This window comes from Mesoplodon densirostris, chromosome 1, assembly GCF_025265405.1.
Source record: "Mesoplodon densirostris isolate mMesDen1 chromosome 1, mMesDen1 primary haplotype, whole genome shotgun sequence".
In the NCBI taxonomy this organism is placed as follows: Eukaryota; Metazoa; Chordata; class Mammalia; order Artiodactyla; family Ziphiidae; genus Mesoplodon; species Mesoplodon densirostris.
In genome coordinates this window covers 54,145,476-54,166,739 of record NC_082661.1, presented here as the reverse complement: position 1 = coordinate 54,166,739, position 21,264 = coordinate 54,145,476, and the positions used below count along the sequence as shown (strand labels likewise).

Sequence of the window (21,264 nt, the reverse complement as noted above, 5' to 3'; positions counted from 1 at the left end):
AGCCCCAGTTTACCTTACAAATCGGGAGAGGAGTGGTTTGCCAAAAGATATTTGGGGTACTATTAACAGAAAGAGAAGTGGATGCTGGGTGGCTAAAACAACAAATGTGCCCTACATCTGGGATTTTTATATCACGTGATATAAAGCATGCATTGCAGCTTCCCTCTTTGCTATGAAGTCTTTTGTCTTCCCCCTAACAAGCTCCTGCAAGCGCCTGAGGAGCAGCTGTCTTACCCTACAGTCATCTGTCTTCCTCCTCTGAACTTGGTAGCCCACAGGACCGTAGCACCCACCAGCAACAGGTGGCATCGGGTCATTAGTTATCTTTGTATGTACATGTCCTGTCTCTTCATCCATACAGCAGGATCCTGGAGAACAAGGGTCACGTCTTATTCATCTTTGTGTCACCCAAAGCACTTTGCCTGATGTTTGGGGCATAGCAGACAGTCCCTAAATCTGCTGACAGATCAAACACCTGGTTTATATGCTTCTGGAACTACGGAAGTAAATAGCTTGACTCAACTACAAAACTACAAAGAAAGAGGAAACCTGTGTCCTCTACACCATTTCTGAAAGATCGTAGATCTTTTCTGGACTAACTAATGATGCTGGGGTCAAGATGTGCTGGGGTCTTTTTTCCTCTGCAGCCCCCAGCCACTGGTATCATTCTTTTTAATAAAGGACTGAATGAAGGCCCAAGGAATCTTAGTCTCAGCGGCCCAGTACCCTTGCGTGGGTCGTATGCCGGCACAGCCCACCTGAAAGCACGGAGGATGGCAATCTCAGGAAAAGGAAGCAGATGTCTGTTCTCAGTGGTTCCTACCTCAGGCCACAAGGCAGAGCCCCAAGGTCCCATCAGTGGGACTGGCTGCTGGCTCCCCGCCCTGTGCTGATCTCTACTCCCCACCCTCATTCGTAACCCTGACATCCAGCAAAGGGAAGAACGAGAGAGGAGGGCATGGAAAATCAGAGTCCGATGTAGCTTGGATGTTGAAACCGTCCTCCCAGGTGGTTCAAAGCCCCTGTGGCTCCGATTTCAGAATCCCCTGCGGGCCATCCTGGGCCAGGCGATTTGCACCTTTGTCTCTAATCCCCTCAAACCGCCCTTTAGGTCAAGTGACTTGTCCAAATCCGCGCAGCCAAACCAGGATTCCCTCACCTGTAAAAAATACAAGGATTAAATCAACGAGCCATAGAGAGCATCCACCTCCTGGTATAGTCACAAAAATCAAATCAATGGGGGAAGAACGAAAAAACGTGGTTGGTAAAGGAGGGAGTGGTAAACGAGGTCAGAAGATTGGTGGGTGGAGCGGCTGAGAGAAAAACCAGGCTGGGGGGTCGGGGGCAGAACAGGGAATCAATTAAAGCTCCAGTCTTTAGCCGCGGCTCGCGCTCGCCCCGCGTTACGAGGTGCCAGGGAGAGCCCGGGAGGCGGTGCGCCGGGCCCCTGGCCCCGCCCCTCCCTAGCTCCACCCAGTCCTAGGCCCCGCCTTTGGCCCCACCCCTGCCCCAACCCCACCCCGGCCCCGGCCCCGGCCCCGGCCCGCCTCCTAGCCCCGCCCCCAAGGCCCGGAAGCGAAAGCAACTCGTCCTCTTCCGAGTGGGGTCACGATACCGCCGGCGGGATCCGGGTTTCCGTGAGTGAGGGCTGCTCGGCGGGTTAGGGTGGCCACCGGCTGGAGCCATGACCTCGAACCTGCGCACCGCGCTCATTTTCGGCGGCTTCATCTCCCTGATCGGCGCCGCCTTCTACCCCATCTACTTCCGGCCCCTAATGCGGCTGGAGGAATACCGTGAGTGACCTCTGACCCCATGCGGCGGCCAGGGCCCAGTAACTGAGAGTGACCTCTGACCCCACGCGGTGGCCTGGCCTCAGTAACTCCCCTCCCTTCCCCACGTAGGGCCATGGTCAGAGCTTGGTTCGCCAGTCAGGGAGACCCGGGTTCGAATCTCGCTGTGTGCAGCTTTGTGACAGTGAACAAATGACTCAATCTCTCAGAATCTCAGCAACCCCTTTAGTAGTTATCTGTCTGTATAATAAAATCATCTAGCCTCCGGTGAGACTCAAAGGTGGTAATGAAAGCAATCTGCACATAGTAGGTCGACACTAAATAGTAGTTCGTAGTTATAGTCACTGAAGTCTTTATGTATCTCATTAGGCACACATTGGACCATTTAATTTACACAACCTCACTTTGAGGTAGGTATTATTATCTGTTTTACAGATGGGGAAACTGAGGCTCAGCGAGGTTGTTCAACATGCCCCAGGACACACAGCTAGTAAGTGGCAAGACAAGTATTCCTACTCCCGCCTCTGTTTCCAGACCTTCCAGACACTGAAGCTGGGAATGATGATGTTGAGGGGAGGGAGATAGACCCTGATTATCCTGAGCTTGAAGGTGTTTTTATTGCACTTCATTTCCACTCCCAAAGATGTCTTTGAGTGGAAATGTTTCAGACCTAAACTGTTAACCTGGGTTTTTGAGTTTTTCCTCTCCTTTCTCCTCAAATATTTTTTCAGATTCTGCTGTCTTCATTTTAAGCTGGTTGCTCACATGACAGTGGTCAGTATCCTGCGAGTAATTTTCTTCCTTAATCATTCAAGTTCTATCATTCTAAAAGCCAAGCTCTCCTTCCTTGAGACCTATACCCCAGCAAGGATTAGCACTTTGATACGTCTGAAACCATCTGTCAGAGAGAAAATATTAGGCATTAGAGGCTCATTTTGTTCTCCAGGAAACCTGAACCGTCTTGAAGATGGAAGAGGGCCAACTGTGCCCCTTGACAATATTAGCGAAGGCTGAAGGCTTGGCAATTTGAAGGCGAAAGCTCTGTGTAAATGCTCTGCCCATTACAAATGCTACAACATTTGGTTTCTGAGTTAGAGTGTTTTAAGTACACAGATTTCCTTGTGGCTTCTTTTCATCAGCCAAGATTGAAATGACCTCTACATTCTGCCTTCCAGGCTGTCTCCATGCACCATGCATGAGGGTGAACATAGGGCTGTGTGAAGCCCTGCATAATCTATCTGCATTATCCGTCCTTACTGCATCCTTGCCCCACGCTGTTTTATGACAGCCTCTAGAGTTGAACTTGGGACAAGGGGGTCTGCTTTGGATCCCACTAGAAAAGTTTCAGTCACGAAGACTAGAGCAGTGGTTTTCAGCTGGGGATGGTTTTTGTCCCCCTAGGGACAGTTGGTTCTATCTGGAGACATTTTTGCTTGTCACAAAATGGGCGGCATAGGGTGGGGTGGTGTGAGTGTGCTACCGGCATCTAGTGCATAGAGGCCAGGGGTGCTGCTAAACTTTGTGCAATGCACAGGACAGCCACCCCTGACAAAGAATTATCCAGCCCAAAATGCGAATGGTGCCAAGGCTGAGAAACCTTCCTCTGGGTCAGATGCTCAGGGTGTCGGTTTGCACTGTGCCTCCCAACAACAGTCTTATAGGGGTAGTCCGGAGTCTATGGTTGTCTGAGTTGCCTTGAGACAAACAGATTAGGCCTTTTAAGTGAACATTTAGTGCATGTGGCTACAATATCTGCATTTTTAACTGTAAGGCAGTCAACACCTGCCCACTTTTCTGGTTCAGTTTTAATTAATTTGGACACTCTTATCTGAGAGTCATAACTGATTCCTTAAACAGGTAATGATACTAAGTAGCTAATATTTATTGAAAGCTTATTATATGTCTGACACTCTTCTAAACACTTCTTATATATCAATCCATTTGGTGCTCATAACAGCCCTTCGTTGTAGCTGCTGTGTGATCATCATCCCCATTTTATATGTGGACAGACTGAGGTATGGAACAGTTAACTTGTACAAGGACCCACAACCGATGAGTCCCAGATCTGGAATTTGCACCAGTGCCCTTAATTGTGACACCAGGGCACCATACTGCCTCTCTAAGAGGGTAAGAGAAGTAAGTCAGATGCGGGTCTAAATCCCTTACTAGAAGAGGACCTTAAGGTGCGTTACTTAACCTCTCTGAGCCTGGCCTGTTTCCTCATCTATAACAGTGGAATTTGCAGGACTGAATTTACATGTTCTGGGGTGAATTAAATAACAGGTGTAGAAACACATAGTATATTTTTACACTGGGCATCCCATAAAAACATTTCAAACATAAGGAACCACAAGGGCAGGGAAGTGAGACAAGGAGATTTAAGCAGGTGGACGGACCCAGGTAAGGCATTCGTGACCGGGTCATGGGGACCCCCTGTGGGGACGGAGCTTCAGTTCATTTCAGCGCATTCAGCTAGCATTTAGTTAGCTTCCTTTTCGTTTTTTTTAAACCTGGATTTTAGCAGTTACTGTGTGTCTGGCACTGTGTTAGGTGCCGGATGTATGTGACCGGACAAGACGGTCAGAGCTCTTCTCTCATGTCACTGTCCTCACACGTGCCTAGTCCCCCACCCACTCCCTGCACTCTGAGCTGGTCTCCCTGCTCCGCTGGTCCCCAGGACCACCCATTCTTTACCCAGCAGCCACTGTGGTCTTTCTGGTTAGTGTGTTGCTGCTGATCTACCTTCTTTGCATTTGTGGTCAAAGAACTCAGACTATATGATTTTGATTTTTTGATAGGTCAAGATTTGCTTTGTGGCTTGGTACAAGTCAGTTTTTGCAAATGTTCACTGTGTGCTGGGAATGATGTATATTCTCTTGTTTGGGAATACAGAGTTCTGTATATGATGGTTCCAGATCATTCTTAATTCTGTTACTTAGATATCTTGAGGCCATATTATTCTGTGCACACAATCTAGAATATTCTGGGGGGTGGTTGAATTATTATTATATGAGTCCTCTTTACCCCTAACATTTCTCCCGAACTCTGTTTTATCTGGTATTATCATAGTTACCAGCTTTCTTTTGGTTAGTGTTTTCCTGGTGTGTGTGTGTGTGTGTGTGTGTGTGTATCTATATGTATGTGTATATATATATAGATATAGATATGCTCTTATATTTAGCCTTTATTTGTCCTTAAGTCTTATAACCAGCCTAAACTGGGATTTTTAAAAAATCCAATCTGATAATCTTTTTAAACTGTTGGATTGAGATCATTTTCACTTATGTTTACTGATATATTTACATTTATTTTTCCTATCTTATGTTTTCTATTTATTCTTCTGTTTCTCTACTTCCCTTTTTTCTCCTTTTCTGCCTCCAAGGCTTCTTTATTTAATTCCCTTCCCCTCTACTAGTTTGAAAGTTTTACATTCTCTTTTTCTTTTGTGGTGACAGTTTAAAGTTAGTCAATATCTTTACCTCCTATGAAATATACAAAGACCTTAGAATGCCTTAGCTCCTGTCCCAGACGCCCCACCTGTCCTGGCTTGTGTTTATTACTTCCCAGATCACTTAGTACCATCAGTGTTTTATACAGTCACTGATTGTTTCTCTTTACCCTCATTCTCTACTCACTGATCCTTCTTTCATCTCACACCTTTCTAGTTTCAGTTTTCTTCATTCTGAAATACATCTTTGTGATTCTTTGGTGAGAATTTGTAACTGGGAATATCCATTCTTGTGTGTCAGAGAATGATGTATAGAACTCCAGGTCTTCCATTGTGGCTGTCGAAAAGTCTATTGTGCTCTTTGCTCTTTCTCACTCGCTTAGTCAGAATACTTCAGTAACCCTCTGCTGTCCTCAGAGTCCAGCCGGTGGAAAAGCATTGAAGAATTTGAATCTGGAGTGCAAGGTGATCAGATTCACTCTTTCCAGGAATCTCTGACTGTGTGTGACAGAGGGGCTGGGAGGGTCAAGGTTTTAGGTAAGAAGGCCAAGTACGGGAAGGCTGTGCTTCCTGTGACCTCAGGGAGAGGTGACTGTAGCCTTAACCAGAGTGGTGGTGGTTATGGGACTGGGGAGAAGGACTGAATTCCGGAGCCAGATTTAAGAAATAAATCCTCTACAGGGATTTGTGACTGATTAGCTCAGGGGTGAGGGAAGCAGAGGAAAGAGATTGACACCCAGCTTTCTGGGTCCAGCAGCTGAGGAGATATGGTACTAGGCATTATGAAATACAGGAAGTCTGTTTGGGGGACGAGAGGACATGCTAGTTCGGCTTGGGGTGTATTGAGTTTCAGGTACCTGGATGTGCTCCTGGAGATTTCCTTATAGGCGATGGGAGCTGAGCCACTGGATCTGAGCTGGAGCTAGAGATGGCACGTCACTGGCATTGGATGGGAAGCAGAGTCATTGCAGTAGGTGGGGCTCCCGGGCAGCATTCAGAGATTGAAAAAGAGAAGCTGGTCCAAGGCAGAATGCAGGTGAACACTAGCATTTGAGGGTCTGAAGAGCAAGTGGTCAGAGGAGGAAGGGTCCTCAAAGGAGTGGCCAGAGCACGAGGATTAAAACCAGAAGAGGCTGCAGTCTCAAGCCCCAAGAAGATAGCTCTTCGTGAAAAGGGTGTGGTCAGCAGGGCTAGGCTGCTTGAAGACGGTAAGAAAGAAAAAACGTGAAAATATCCATGACATTTAGCAAAATGAAGGTAAAGCTCATTGTTTTGTTAGAAGTGCTTGCAATAGTTTGATGGCAGAAAGCAGATAGCAGTGGATTGAAGAGTAAATCGTATATTAGGTTGACTGTTTAAAGATGTTGGGCTGTATGGAGAGGGGAATGACGAATTATTTTGCAGCTGATCAAGGGGGCTGTTGTGTTTTCGTTTTGGCTGGGAGCAGTGGGAGAGCCAAGAGAGCCTCTGGACAAAGAAGACTGCTGGAGAGAGAAGACAATCCATAGAGTGGGAGGTGGCATGGGATCTTGAGATCAGATGGAGGAGGGAGACTTGGACCAAAGGCAGGACACCTCTTCCAGCAACCGAGGAGGAAGGGCAGGTGTGGATACCGCTAGATGTAGCTGTGATGTCGGGACGTTGTAGATGCTTCCTGTTTGTTGTGGCTTCTGTTCTCTTTGTGACGCAGGAGGTCAGGTGACTATGCGTGAGAGGCACAAGCCCCAGCCAGACTCTCCCTCCTTGAGACACTCTCTTCCCTGGGCTTCGTGACTGCCCCTCCGCCAGTACTCCTGGCTTTGCCCTTTTGCTCCTGCCTTTCATCCACTCCTTAGCCTCTCTTGTTGGCTGTTTCTCGTCTGAGCGTCCTTCATACATTTATGGTCCCCAGAATTCTGGGCAGACCGAGGAGAAGCCCACAGTCCTTGGAAGGGCCGGGCAGACACCCAGTCCTTGAGAAGGGGAGCCAGAGGCTAGCCAAGGAGCCCAGGCCATGTAGGGCCCAAGTGTCGAGACACTGCTGACCCTTCATCTGGGCCAGCCTGACTGATGCTGGCCGGCCTGGGTATGGGGACAGGTAGGCTCTAGGGCCCCTGCTGGAATAAGCCTCAAGGCCGTAGAAAAGAGGCACAAGGCTGCTTAGGTAAAATAAAGCCAAGGAGATCTTCTATGATTTAAAAGCAGACAGGCCATTATCACAAGACTGCTGTGTTGAATTTCATTTTGACATTCAGTGTGATCTCTAGCTCTTTCACTAATTCAGCCAGACTTCACCAAGTATTTACCACTAACTCAGCCAGACTCTACCAAGTATTAGGGGGAATACAGGGTCAGTTCCACAGGTGATACCTGAGTGCTGAAATGAGCACTGGGGAGATGGCAGTTGGCATTGGCAGTTGTCAGTCCCACACCAGAAGTATGGGGACAGTTCTGCTGTGCTTCTGGAGGGAATCCAGACGTTGCTTATTAGCTTTAAGCCTATCGGCACAGCATGGTTCGTAGGAAGAGCCCACATTCAAGGAAGCATACTTGAAGCTATACATAAAGCGCACATTCAGGTGCTATAAGTTGAAGCCTGGTCTGCCTTTTGCCTCTGCATCCTGGAACCAGACAGTGATCCTGAATGTGGCTTTAAAAAATAACAGCATTTCAGGGCATCCTGTGAAATGAGACAGAATAAGATCATTTTCTGTGATCCTGTTCATTTTTAACTTTAGTTAGGTGTGTAGAAGCACAAAGGGTTTCGCCAGAAATCTTGTGTTCATTCAGTCCCCTCATTTAGGTGACTTGTCCAAGGTCACTTAGCACATTTATTCCTGGATAGACACTAGACCCTAACTCCCCAGCCTTGTCTGCTGCTTAATGGTGCCCTGTTTCACCTGCTTTTAGGACAGGGGAGAGTGTCTGCCAGTAAAGCCAAAGGTTACGTGGGAGAGCTGTGATACCTCACTTCTCCTGTTCCCCTTCCGCCCCCAACCTCAAGTGTGTGGTACAGAGTCAGAGCAAGCCTGCGAGAAATCACTTGACTCAGAAATGCCTCTTACCTTGGAAGGGCATTTTCCCGATTATATGGCAAGTGCTCAGAATATGCCTTTTATTCCTTTCACCTTAGAGTCAAATGAAATGCGCAGACTAAAGTCTTATTTTCTAACAGGCCTTACAAAGCTGCCTGGATTCTACCACACACCCTGGTGAGAAACTAAAGTGTTCATGGTATTGGAAGGAGTCCATGCTTCCGATGGCCCTTTGGTCCCCTCAGCCGCTGGCTCACACTCACCCCCAATACACACATCTAGTTCTTGATCACCCCGAAGTCAGACTGCAGCAAAGTGGGAGCACTAGAAAAGTATTATTTTATTTTATTTTTGCTATTTTTTAAAGAGACTTTCAATTAATCATCATGGAATAGTCACAGTGCTGTTGGACTTCCTTATACTTGTTTTGCAGTTGTGTATTTTTGTTGTTAAAAAAAAAAAATCCAAACCGACAGAGAAGATCTAAGAATAGTACAATAAATCCCTTTATGTCCTTCACCTAGATTTACCAGTTGTTAACATTTTGCCACATTTGCTTTCTCTTGCTATATATATGTTACACATCTATACATACATACATACATATGGACACGCATATGTTCATATATAATTACATTACATATATCATCGTTACTACTATTTTGCTGAACCATTTGAGAGTGAGTTGAAGACCTTGTGAGCTTTGATGCCTAAACACTTCAGCATGTATTTTCTGAGCACAAGGACATTCTCTTACATAATCACAATTGTCCAATCCAGGAAATTTAATATTGACACAATGTTATTATGTAATATACAGTCCATATTCAAATGTTGACATTTGTCCAATTACCTCAGGTTGTGAGTTGCTTTTATTTTAACTGTTCATTGGCAGGAGGAGATGGAGGGGTGTTCCCGAGGTGATGGTTTCACTGTGTAGGTCCCCCGAGGTCAGATTCTGCACCTGCTTTTAGGTTTTTATCTGCTGGTCCTCCCCAAGAGCACCCTCAACTAGTCAGTAACAAGACCACCGAGGGGGCTGGCGTTTGGGCATGCTGTATCAATTTGCTGTGAATGTTAAATAAAGTAGCAAGTCACACAGATTTCACAGTATGGACATTTAACATAAGGATAGGTTTCATGTTCAAAGACTTAAACATTACGAGGTAGATTCTTCTGCTACCATACAAAAGTGAGCCCGTCTGCATGTATTACTAAGTTTTAAATAATCTACCTTGGCCCTTTGAGTAGAGCTAAGGCTCCTCAATTAAAACTGCAAATCAGCTCACTGCCTTAGCACCAGGGGGCAGAGTCGGGCTTGCTGAGACACTGGAGAGGGAACTTCTAACAGGCATCGCAAAGCTCCAGGCCCCATGCTGCATATTTGCGGTTCAATCATTTTGTTCCTGATAGAAGCATGCTCAATACTAAAAGGTCAGTAATTAGCTTATCCTGATTTGCCCACATAGTTAAACCCCTGACTTCTGTGTTGCCCTTTTTTCCAGAGGTTGAGAGACATTTGCTGTTTCTCAAATGATAGCAAAACAGAAACCTACTGTCAACCTCATCAAGATGTGCTTGCTGAGTCCCAAGGGACCAGCTTGTTTTCCCTTTAGCATACCTCGCATTCACAAATAAAGTGTCTTTGTGTCATATCATGAATTTATATAAGACTGCTTTGGCCTTAGAGTATTTATAAAACATTAATGGATTAAAGAACCAGGGGATGTAGATAGGATGCCAATACCGGTTATCACTTGGTAGGAACTCCTTCTGCAAATCGGTTTAAATTGCCCATCCAAGCCAAAAAAAGAGGGGGTTGCATAAGGATAAGGATTATAAAGAGATTATGGTCTATTTAAAATAAATCCTCAGCCTCTCTCCAACCCCATTAGCAATTAGCAAGGAAGTGTGAAGACAGGGATTCTTTTCACTTGGTTCTCCATTTCATTGTAAGAGGTGAGAACACAATTAGGAATTCCTTTGCCACCAGAAGTCAACTTCCTTTGACGCTTGGCAGGCTGCCAGCTTCTTTGGCTTTGCAGGACCTGCCTCTTGGAGAATGTGTTCCGTTCACCAGGTTGTCTGATTCTCTCAAACCTGGACATCTAGAATGCTTTCTGGCAATCAAGCATGTGTTAAAAATTCATCTCTTCCTTCTTCCATGAAGCTGGAGAATGGACCTTTTAGGTGTGAAAAATGATATCTGTTTTTGTTCCTGGCACGATCGATGACTGTAGTCTTTTACTAGTTGGCATTTTCTAAGAGCATGTTTGAGACACATCCATACTTGGAGCCTTACATGGTGCCAGCATGGCAGGGCTCACTCCTACAGGAATTTAACTTCTTAGGAAATGAGATTGCCTTTTGTGTTATTTTAGGAAGTCTGACACCTCAGAGGTCCCATTGTCACCCACTCTTTTGGCATCTCTTGGTCCACAGGGTCTTGGTTGTTGTTTACCTGCTACTTTTCAGAGAGGCCCAGTGGAGCCATCAGACCATTCTGTATAAGCAGCTTCCTTGTGCTGTGTCTTCTCTGTCTTGCTTAGAATTGGATGTCAAGATTCAGATAGTCCCTGTTGCCCGGTATTTTATTTGCCAAAGCAAAACTTAACATTGATAAAACTGTCAGACAGGTCACTTAGGATTGACTTTCCGTCACATCACCGGAGAAGCAAGTTCAGTGAATATTTGATTTGGAAAAGCCCTGTTTCCTATACCTTTATGCTTGCGTATCTTTATGAGAATAAAGAAAACTGCCTAATATTAAATAAGAGCTAAACGTGGATTTAAAGAAACACTGTCAGCCTGATTAAAACAAAGGTTTGATTACAACACTTAATTACTATAATACAGTAGTAAACATCCTTTGGCTGCAAGTCTTTCTGCTGAAAAGCCACAATTTGTTTTTCAAGATACTTAAAAAGTCTTTGTTTTCACAGGCCTTAGGTTTATTCGACACCACTTAGAAAGATGTGTGAGGGCTTGAAGCCCACAGACGTAAAATGCCCAGTTTCTCTTGGCCTTCACCTGTGGGACATCTCCAAAGAGACTGGCTAAGCTGCTGTCGCTAAAACGCGCTTACTAATTGGCGTAGCACCTGCAGTCAATTAGGGAAGCTTCAATTATCCAAACCAAAGCCACCCACCCAAAGATTAATTTTCTGCTCTATTTCCTATCAAAAACATAGCATATTTAGCTCTGGGTCTAGGCCCTCAGTGGAGTACATTTTAGACACCTAAACTGCATCGTTTTCTCGTGAATTGTACTTGTTCCTGCAATTCAGCAGCCTTGCTCTCCTCGTATCACACCCACCACCACCACCAGTTCTTTCAAAATTATTCTTTCACTGTTGTTTTTGTTGCCTTTCCAAACTGCTGAGATCACCGGGAAAAGATGGTCGTTAGGAGCTTTTCTTCTGAAGTGCAGCTTGCTTTCTTTCACTGAAAATATCCAGTCTTTTTGCTTGATAGGATCTAACTTCTGTAAGCTAAAAGCTTTGGGCAATGACAGCTCTGAATTTAACAGCACTCAGATATATTGTTTCCTAATTGTCCCGTGTCATTGTTCCACATAGATACAGAGATTTCCACTGCCCTGCCCCACAGTCCCCTCTCTAATGAGTAATTTTTCTGTTGTGTTTCTCAGAGAAGGAACAAGCCATAAATCGAGCTGGTATTGTCCAAGAAGACGTGCAGCCACCAGGTAAACGTAAAAATCAAAAGAGTCTCACGCGTACTAGTGTGTTGTCGTTGGGAGTGGTGCTTTGCAGCAGGAGAAATCTTCGCTTCGAGGCCAGATTGTTAACTGTGCTGTTATTTCCCAGCAGTTGCCATTTTAGAGGTTGCCACCCCAAGACTTCCTCTTAATATGTCACTCCAGAAGAGTTTTTGCAAGTTTGCACGTTTCTCTTCTGCATTTGATAAGTGGGCATAAATGTGTAACAAGTGTGCAGTTAATTATGAAGCATAAGTAGATGTTTTGCAGACATATTTACCAAGCACCTATTTAAACACCACCCTCATGGGAAAATACTGTTTACTTATGAGCTATTTTAATCGATGTGGGATTCTGCTTTATACAGAAGCTCAAAAGTTCCCTGTATGGCTGAATGGTCAGTTACTTTGAGACGATCCAAGTTGGCTAAGAATGAGAGGTTTCTAGTTTATTAGCCAAAACTCTTGTAATCTGTGGCAGTGGTCTTTTTTTTATTCATTTATTTTTTTAACTAGGCCAAATACATATCTCCCTGTTGTGGGGCAATTTCTGAGCCATTTAAAAGTCTCTTGTCAGCTGCCATGGCTTCCTAGCCGTCCTGTTCCGGGGTTCCGGCAGCTTGCCCGCACTAACTCCAACTACATGGAAATTGCACAACTTCATTCTGATGTCATCTTATTTGTTTGGAGTTGAGGGAAGTGGTAGGAAATTTAAAAATGAATCCTGTTTTTATTCGTGTTTCTTTCTATAGGGTTAAAAGTGTGGTCGGACCCATTTGGCAGGAAATGAAAAGGCTATCACCACCTCTGATTATGAAAGTAGACAGTCTTCATGCTTTCAGTTCTGCAGCAAGTACAATAAATCACCTGGCTAAAGAACAATGTCTGGAGAAGAAAGCTCTAGAAGGCTGTAAAGAAGAGTAGTGTGCACCAGGATTAATTCCCTTCTTCAGTATCAAAAGAACCCTGAAACAAATCACACCATTACGAAGGTTTTCATGATTTGGTTTCCTTTCTAAAAATGAAGCTTTCTCACCCAGCTGCATTTGGAGGTGATCTGCTTATTATTCAATCTCTACCTCTTACCCACCTGAGCTGTGATATGAATACAAGCAACCAGTAGACTTGGGAAGATCCTAGTCTGTTTTGCCATCTTCCAAATAAGAAGTTTCAGCGAAAAACCACCATATTGAGCAGCCTCATAGGGCTCTCTGAAAATGTTAAAGTTGATTAAACTCTGAGGACAAGGTACATTGTACTCTTTAAGAATAAAGAATTCAACTCAACTGTCTCATTGGGAGGGTTGCTGCATTTTGAAAAATAAGTAACTATGAAGCAAATCAAACTAAATGGGTATGCATGCCTAGTAGAAATCATGTTGAATTAACTGAGTGAAAATATGTATATTAAAATGATTTTCTTTTTACTTCACAATGGTGTAAGATTTTTTGTAAATCCTTTTTTGTAAGCGCATTAAATGATACCCAGAAGTATTATTTGACTACATTATATTTGACTAGGTATTTGACTATTTGGTGTTTGTCAGATTGTATACAAGTACAAATCTTAAAGGTAAATAGCAAATGTGTTGAGACAAATATTTACTGAATGCAATTCTCTACCAGATACCTCACCAGGTGCTGCAAAGATGAACATGAGAATACAAATTTCTTTCTCTAGTGCTCTCTCTGGCCCCTTACTAGATGACGTGCTTTTGAAAGACACATCTTTTTCATTTTTACATTTCCCAGAGTGCCTTGCACATTACTGTATGCTGTCGCTTTTTAGATGAGCTGCCTGATGACATAATTTTATTATTGTGAACTGGGAGATGGCTTAACAGACAACTGGCATAATTATGTTAATTACTGTCAAAAAAAAATTGATAGTTCCAAAACCAAAGTCATCATTTTTGGTAGGCATTCCCTAACATTTAATTGACTTACAGTTAACAACTGGATAAAAGAACTGACTCATCTGGGGTACGTTTGACCACTCTTTTCCTTGGGGGGGAACCAAAAGGTTGTGTGACTTAGAGTCAAGCCTCTCGTGGGTGCTTAATTGAGATTCCTCTGTGACTGAGGCCAGTGCCTATACATCTGCTTTGGAAGATATCCAGGCTGAAATGACTGTGTCTGTGTGTCATAGGCAAGAACTTTGGGGCCTCAATGGCCTGTTTGTCAGCTGGAACAGACTCAGTTTAGTCTCCTGAGTGGGACCTATGTCCTGGCCTTGACCCTACCCTTGGTCTACCTCTTTGCAGAGATAAAGAGGCTTTCTGTCCTGCTCAGCTGCCTTGATGCTTATAAAAGGATTGCTCTTGATGTTCTCAGAGCTGTAGTGTCAGTCTGTGCTGCCCACACTTGACAAAAGCCAGGTTGTAAGAGATGCTACCTGTGAGGTCTGACTGAGGGCCTGGTGGTTCATCCACACTCCTCCCAGGTGTGTCTCCAGGATGATGAGGAAAGCACTCGAAAGAGGGGATCTTAGTCAAATACAGTTAGGAAACATAGAGTTCAAGTTAATTAGGTTTATTTGCCTCTAATTTGACAATTTCCAAGAGAGACATAACATTTCCCAAGCGTATTTGATCACAGAACATTTTTTTACCGATTATCTTCTGGGCCTAGTGACCAACAACATCCTTTTGGGAACATTCTCCAAATAGTCTCAGGACCCTTTAACACTCAAAAATTTTTGAGAACTCCAAAGTGTTTCTTCTTAGGTAGGTTATATCTATAGATGCTTACTGTATTAGAAATTAAAACAAATTTTTCATTTAAGAATATCAATAATAGGGCTTCCCTGGTGGCGCAGTGGTTGAGAGTCCGCCTGCCGATGCAGGGGACGCGGGTTCGTGCCCCGGTCCGGGAGGATCCCACATGCCGCGGAGCGGCTGGGCCCGTGAGCCATGGCCGCTGAGCCTGCGCGTCCGGAGCCTGTGCTCTGCAACGGGAGAGGCCACAACAGTGAGAGGCCCATGTACAGCAAAAAAAAAAAAAAAAAGAATATCAATAATAAACCCATAGGTTACTATGACATATTTTTGTGTGAAAAATTTATTTACCAAGATGAAAGCATAATTTGCAAATTTCTTTAATGTCTGGCTTAGTAGAAGATGCTAGATTCTCATATCTACTTCTGCATTTGATCTGTTACTATATCACATGTCATGCGGCCTCCGGAAAACTACTGAACACCCTCATAAGAAGAGAGTAAAAATAGGCAAAAAGCCTTTGATAGTACAGTATTATAAAAATACTTTTGATCATGCAACCCCCCTAAAAAGATTCCAGAGACCCCTCCAGTTACCTCCAGGTACCACAGTTCGAGTCTAATCTGTTTGCATTAGTTCCCTCAGAGTTGCCTGTTGAGGGAAATTACAAGAGGAGGGGAGAAACAGACAAAATTTCCTGTCCTTACTGCCAAAATGAAGTTGTTGGATCCTTTATTTTCAAGGTCCTCTTTAGGAAGACTCTGGTTGACTTTATTTTAATCTCAGCACCAGAAATAGCCACACTGCTGAACAGTTGGTACATTTATCCCGTGAACATTGATTTGTGTAACTTGTTTCCTTCTTTGTATTGGCTGATAGGAAGCTCAACCACATTTGTGGTCCAGATTTTTAAAAAGTACCTTGTGGAATGAATTTGGGCCATTACATTACCTTCATTCTTTTTTTCCCGTGACCTTATTTTCCTTTCTGCTTTCTCACTTCCGTTTCCTATCTTATATTGTATATTAGACTCATCATTTAAAAATAAGCCAGGGCACAGACAGTGTTCATTCAATTGAAGAACCACTTATAATCTTGTAAGGGAAATGATGTACATTCACAGATAAGATTAAAATAATGTGGAATATTAGAAGGACCTTTAAGGAGGTTCGGAGTGTCTACTGACACTGGGCACATGCAAACCCTGTGTCCCTGCAGTTCTACTAGTTATTTATGCAGCAGAAATGCATCCATAAATCCACCAAAAGACATGGACTAGAATGTTCCCAGCAGCTCTGGAAACTCCCCAAGTGCCCATCAACAGTACAATGACTAAATAAACTGTGATATATTCACACAATAGAATACAATATGACGATGAAAATGGACAACAATGCAATGAGTCTCACAAACAATACAGAATGAACAAAAGCAAGTTGCAAGAGTACTTTTAGATTCCATTTAGAGAAAGAATAAAAATGGTAAATTAAGCCATAGAGTTGGAAGTCAGGATAGTGACCACTCTTAGGAAGAGGCGTTGCTGTAGCTACTGGCAAGGGATACAAGGGGTCTTCAAGGCGCTGATATGCTACTTTTTGATCCGGGAGCAGGGTACACAGGTGTATTGAGTTTTTGAGTGCTTCTTTGAGCTGCACAAGTTCACATACTTTTCTAAGTGTATGTTGGACTTCAGTAAAATTTTTTTAAAAAGATGCAAAGATTGTGAAATCAGGAAACTTTCCAGAGAAGCACATTGTCTGGTGGGAGGAACGTGGGTTTCAGGAGGGATGATAAAACGTACCCCTGAGGGTTGTTGGGGAAATTAGGAATACTGTATGTGAGATGCCTAGCAAATACCTGGACCTGGCAGAGGTCAGATTAATGATAGCTATTATCATTGATGGAGTAGCTGACATTTAAACAGAGCTATGAAAAAACGCCTGGGACTCAGACACGCGGTGAGAGACACAGGTGCAGAGGCAGAAAAGCTAAGCATTTGAGGGATGGCTTGGCTGGGATGTGGCGGTGTGTGGGGAGACCACTGACCCAGGGGCATTGCCCGTCCTGTGCACCACCGGCCCGGGCTTGACATACAGCAGGAACTCGTCAGTATTTGGATGGATCAAATGAGTAATTGAAAAAAAGACTGAGGGAACAAATGAAGGGAATGGTGTTTAAGACCACGTGGCGGTCACCCTTAAATGTCAAGCTGACAAGCTTTACTTAATTTACAGACATGGAGTACTGGAAGCAGGCAGTGGTCTGAAAACTTTCCAACAAAGCCAGAGTTCTCTCCCCGGAGCAGTGCAAGACTGTTACCTGTCCGCGTGAGGAAGGTACAGAAACAAAGAATAAGTAGTGAGAAACATCAATAGCAGTTGGACAGAGTAGTTTTTATCTTTTGAATCTGATGTTTAAAAATGGGGCTTTCCTTAACAAGGATTTACTGTATAGCACAGAGAATTATATTCAATATCTTGTCATAACCTATAATGGAAAACAATAAAAAAAAAGAACATAGATACATCCATGTATCTGTATAACCGAATCACTTTGCTGCATACCTGAAACTAACACAATATTGTAAATCAACTATACTTCAATTTTTTTAAAAATTGGGCTTTCCTTTTGTACTTTTTTGCTTTTTAAAAATTTCTAATAAAATTAATTTTACTGTATGTTATAGGTCTTCAGTAGATTGGTGGTTAGAAGCAAACAACTGGGCTTCATCCCAGGTACTTTGAAAAGCACTGACCTGGAGGGCAGATCTAAGAGGGTGTTCACGGGTCCGGCCCCGAGGTTCAGAAGCCTGTGTGCTCAGCTGGTGAAAGAACTCCCTGCCTGCTGGCGGCTCTGGGTTCTGAGGCATCAGCAGATGAAACACCCTGGTTTCTTAGCCCAGGGCCGGCCTCCACAGACAAGTGATTTCACTCTCCCAGACTTCACTAGCACCTGCTGAGTGTGGGAGGCCTCCTGCAGTTTATTCTAGCCTGTTGGTAACAAAATACACGGTTCACTGGCAACCCATGTGCCTGGGAAGGTAGCAGGAGCACTGGGGGGCCTGCTGCTCCACTGAATGTGGCCTGAAGAGGGACATTAACTCCGCCACCGTCTTCCCTGGAGCAGGACAGCCAGGCAGTGGCAGTAGGTCACCCTCCCCGAGGATCCCCCAGCTGACTGGAAGCAGCAGGGTGCCTTTCACTCCTCACTTCTGCTAAGTGGTATTTCCCAGACTCCGATCATCTGAACACGATGGGGAGAAACGAGGAGTCACTGCTTCTTATAAGAGTCAAGCAACGGTGTGCTGCAGTCTCTGCCTGGGGTTCTGTGTGTCACCTTATGTGATTAAAGTAAATGCCAAAAAAAAATGGGATGCTTTGTCCAGACCTTTTTGGTTGCGAGTGACAGAAAACCAAGCTCCAAATAGTGCAAAAAGAGAATTCAGTCATGTAATTGAAAACTCCAGGGTCACAATTATTTTCTATTGTCACGATCATTTCTTAAACTGTAAAGGTCATTAAGTCACAATCATTTGTGAATGTAAAATGCAATTATATCCAGCGCCCTCAAGAAAGAGTCATGCTGGATATCTTCAGTAGTTACAGGTTTTCTCTTCTGGTTGACATTAGCTGCTCTCTCTGTCCAACATCTTACTCCCTCTCTCATGGGGACATTTACTCCCAACTCTAAGTTTTGTTCATCTTCCTCCCACTCTGTCTCCCTGTTTTGGGTGGAGCTGACTTCACCCCATGCACCAGGAACAGGTGTCTGGTCCAAGTTTGGCCAATCAGAACATTGGGCAAACTCCTGGCCTCAGAGATTGGATCTGAGATGAACATGGGGCCCAAACCAAGCTAGTCAGCTTAATCAAGCTAGTAGAGTTAATCTTGCCTGTTGGCTTGTGTGGTCAAACTAGAGGAGGGTCTCTCTTTCACCACATTTGGAGCTATTGGCAGCCACCTTGCCACCATGAGGGCTGATTTGAGACTAACACCATCGTAGAAGGAAACAAGAGGAGATGGAAACCAGGTCTTAATGATGTTGTTCATACCTCCTGAGTTCATTTGTGTCTGAAGCAAGGATATCTCTGGATTAATAAATAATGTTAGTAAATTCCCTTTCTGCACCAGTTTAGATTGGGTTTTGTCACATGCAACCAGGAGAATCTTGACAAGGCATCTCAACCTCATATTTTAATCATTTTTTTTCTAAAATGTATTCCACATGTCATTTCCACCTTAAATAAAGCATGTTGAACATAAGTCAGCCTCCCTTTATGACTTGGGCTTATTATTATTATACAGTTGTCCCTAAGGGGCTATTGGGGTGGGTCAGACATTTACCTGCTGTGCTTGTGAGATTTCTGGCTTTTCTGTTTTTCTTATCTCTGCCTTGCCTCACAGCTATAAGGAGCAGACTCTGGCTTCACCTTGAATTTGCTGCTTGTAGTCTGTAGTGAGATTGGAAAGCATTAGCCAAAATTCAGGAATCTGGCATCAAATAAAAGTAAATGCCTTTAATGTGGATTTAGAGGCTCTGGTAAGGATAATGGCAGGGCCTTGTGACATTTTGGCTGCCCTGAGGTGTTTTTTTCTTTTTCTTTCTTCCTTCCTTTCTTTCTTTCTTCTCTCTCTCTCTCTCTTTAATGGTATTTGCTTTCTGTTTCTGCATTGTTCTGAGTGGATAAGGTTTCTTGATGTTTCTGTTGGTTGAGAATTTTCCCATAACAAAATTATTACACTAAAGGATTGTGCCATGTGAGCAAATGAATTAGGGTTGAAATGTCTTATAACTTAGCAAAGTTACTTAGTTTCTTTGAAGAGGGAACAGTAATACACAGCAATATTATGAATCTCAGGCTTACTTTTAACTTGTTTTTCTTCGTTTCTAAAATAGCCTCCTTATTTTCAACCTCTAATAGCATACACTGACTTGCAAGGGGAGGAAAAAAAAAAAAACAAGCATGTTTGTATCAGAACGAGCAGGTTTACTTAAAGCATATGTGGAATCAATTTGGGCAAATGTGAGTTGCCAGCCTCTGAACTTTGCTGCTAAGTACATGCGCCCTGGAATACATCAGAGTCACTTAAGCCTCATAAATGTGGTGCTGGAATACAGCGTAAACGTGTAGGGGGCACACAGCTCGCTGCCCTTGCAAAGTTGAGTGAAAACCCCAAGGGGCACACTCCTTCTGAGAAGTTCAAATGAAGACAATTGTGTTTGGAAAAAAATATAACCAATGTCTGGTTTTGAAATTACTAGGAAAATGGCAGCTCTGGTGATTTATCTTGCGGAATAAGCAAAATCTGCTTTCTAAAATGGCTATTTTTATTTTTATTTGTGCTGCCACTTGATGTGGACTCACATTACAGACATAAAATACCGAAGCACAAAACCATTATTTGGTTTCTGTAACGAAGAGAGCAGGACTTAATTTTTGCCAGTCCCTGCCTTTTGAACATTCAGTCTGCGGCTTTGGAGAACAAGTTAGGCAGCAGACTGAGACTCCAGAAGGGTGACTCCTGTTCTTCACTAACTGAACACGTGACTCCTCAGCCCGTTGGGGCTCCCCATTAACGTTTGCACCAGCTCTTGCGAAACACAGTAGTTTTCAGTGATGATGAGAGTGATTGCAGTGAGCGAGTGTCAGAGAACACGGGACAGCCAGTCCCCAAGGCCCTGGCCTCCTGGATGTGTTTCCAGTAAAGGGATGGGAAGACAAGGACGATGGTTGCTTCTCTAGTCTCTAGATGCCTAACACGATTACACGGACTAGTAGGTATGATGGGCTCAATTGCATCCCCTCAAAATTCATAGGTTGAAGTCATAACCCCCAGCACCTTAGGAAGTGACTGTGTATGGAGATGGGGTCTTTAGAGAGATGATTAAAAAAAATGAGGTCAGGGCTTCCCTGGTGGTGCAGTGGTTGAGGGCCCGCCTGCCAAAGCAGGGGACATGGGTTCATGCCCTGGTCCAGGAGGATCCCACATGCTGCAGAGCGGCTGGGCCCGTGAGCCATGGCCACTGAGCCTGAGCGTCCGGAACCTGTGCTCCGCAACGGGAGAGGCCACAACAGTGAGAGGCCCACGTACTGCAAAAAAGTAAAAAATAAAATAAAATGAGGTCATATTGTGGGCCCTGACCCAATATGACTGGCATCCTAATAAGAAGAGATTAAGACATAGACCCACACAGAGGCAGGACCATGTGAGGACGCAGGGAGAAGACAGCCATCTACAAGCCAAGGAGAGAGGCCTCAGAAGAAACAAACCCTGCAATAATCTTGATCTTGGACTTCCAGCCTCTAGAACTTCAAGGAAATAAATTTCTACTGTTTGAGCCAGCCAGCCTATGGTACTTTGTTATGGCCGCCCCAGGAAACTAATACAGTAGTTGGCCAGTAAACACTTGTTGGATGTTGTTTTATCATCTCCTGTGAATAGTTCTCTAGAATAAAATCTCTTTGTCCTACAGAATCATAGCCCTAGTTTGAGGCTGAATTTCCTCCAAGGTTTACACTGCCTCCCTTCCCATATTGCTCACCCACGGGACCCTCCAGTTTAGCCCCCCTAATCTATTC

The 21,264-nt window shown here is 44.1% G+C and overlaps 1 protein-coding gene across 5 annotated transcripts; it reads left to right on the top strand.

Annotated features, from left to right (window-relative positions):
- The first annotated feature begins 1,571 nt into the window (after positions 1-1,571).
- SMIM20 (small integral membrane protein 20) lies at positions 1,572-13,402 on the top strand. Of its 5 annotated transcripts, none has more exons than XM_060103528.1 (3): positions 1,572-1,793; positions 11,901-11,957; positions 12,721-13,402. In XM_060103528.1, the coding sequence occupies exons 1-3, from the start codon at positions 1,685-1,687 to the stop codon at positions 12,756-12,758; spliced, it is 204 nt and encodes a 67-aa protein (XP_059959511.1). In that variant the 5' UTR covers positions 1,572-1,684; the 3' UTR covers positions 12,759-13,402. The 5 variants fall into 5 exon arrangements, with proteins under 5 accessions (XP_059959511.1, XP_059959525.1, XP_059959516.1 ...); XM_060103542.1 differs by lacking the exon at positions 12,721-13,402 and adding an exon at positions 2,226-2,280; XM_060103533.1 differs by lacking the exon at positions 12,721-13,402 and adding an exon at positions 2,205-2,280.
- The last annotated feature ends 7,862 nt before the right edge of the window (positions 13,403-21,264 follow it).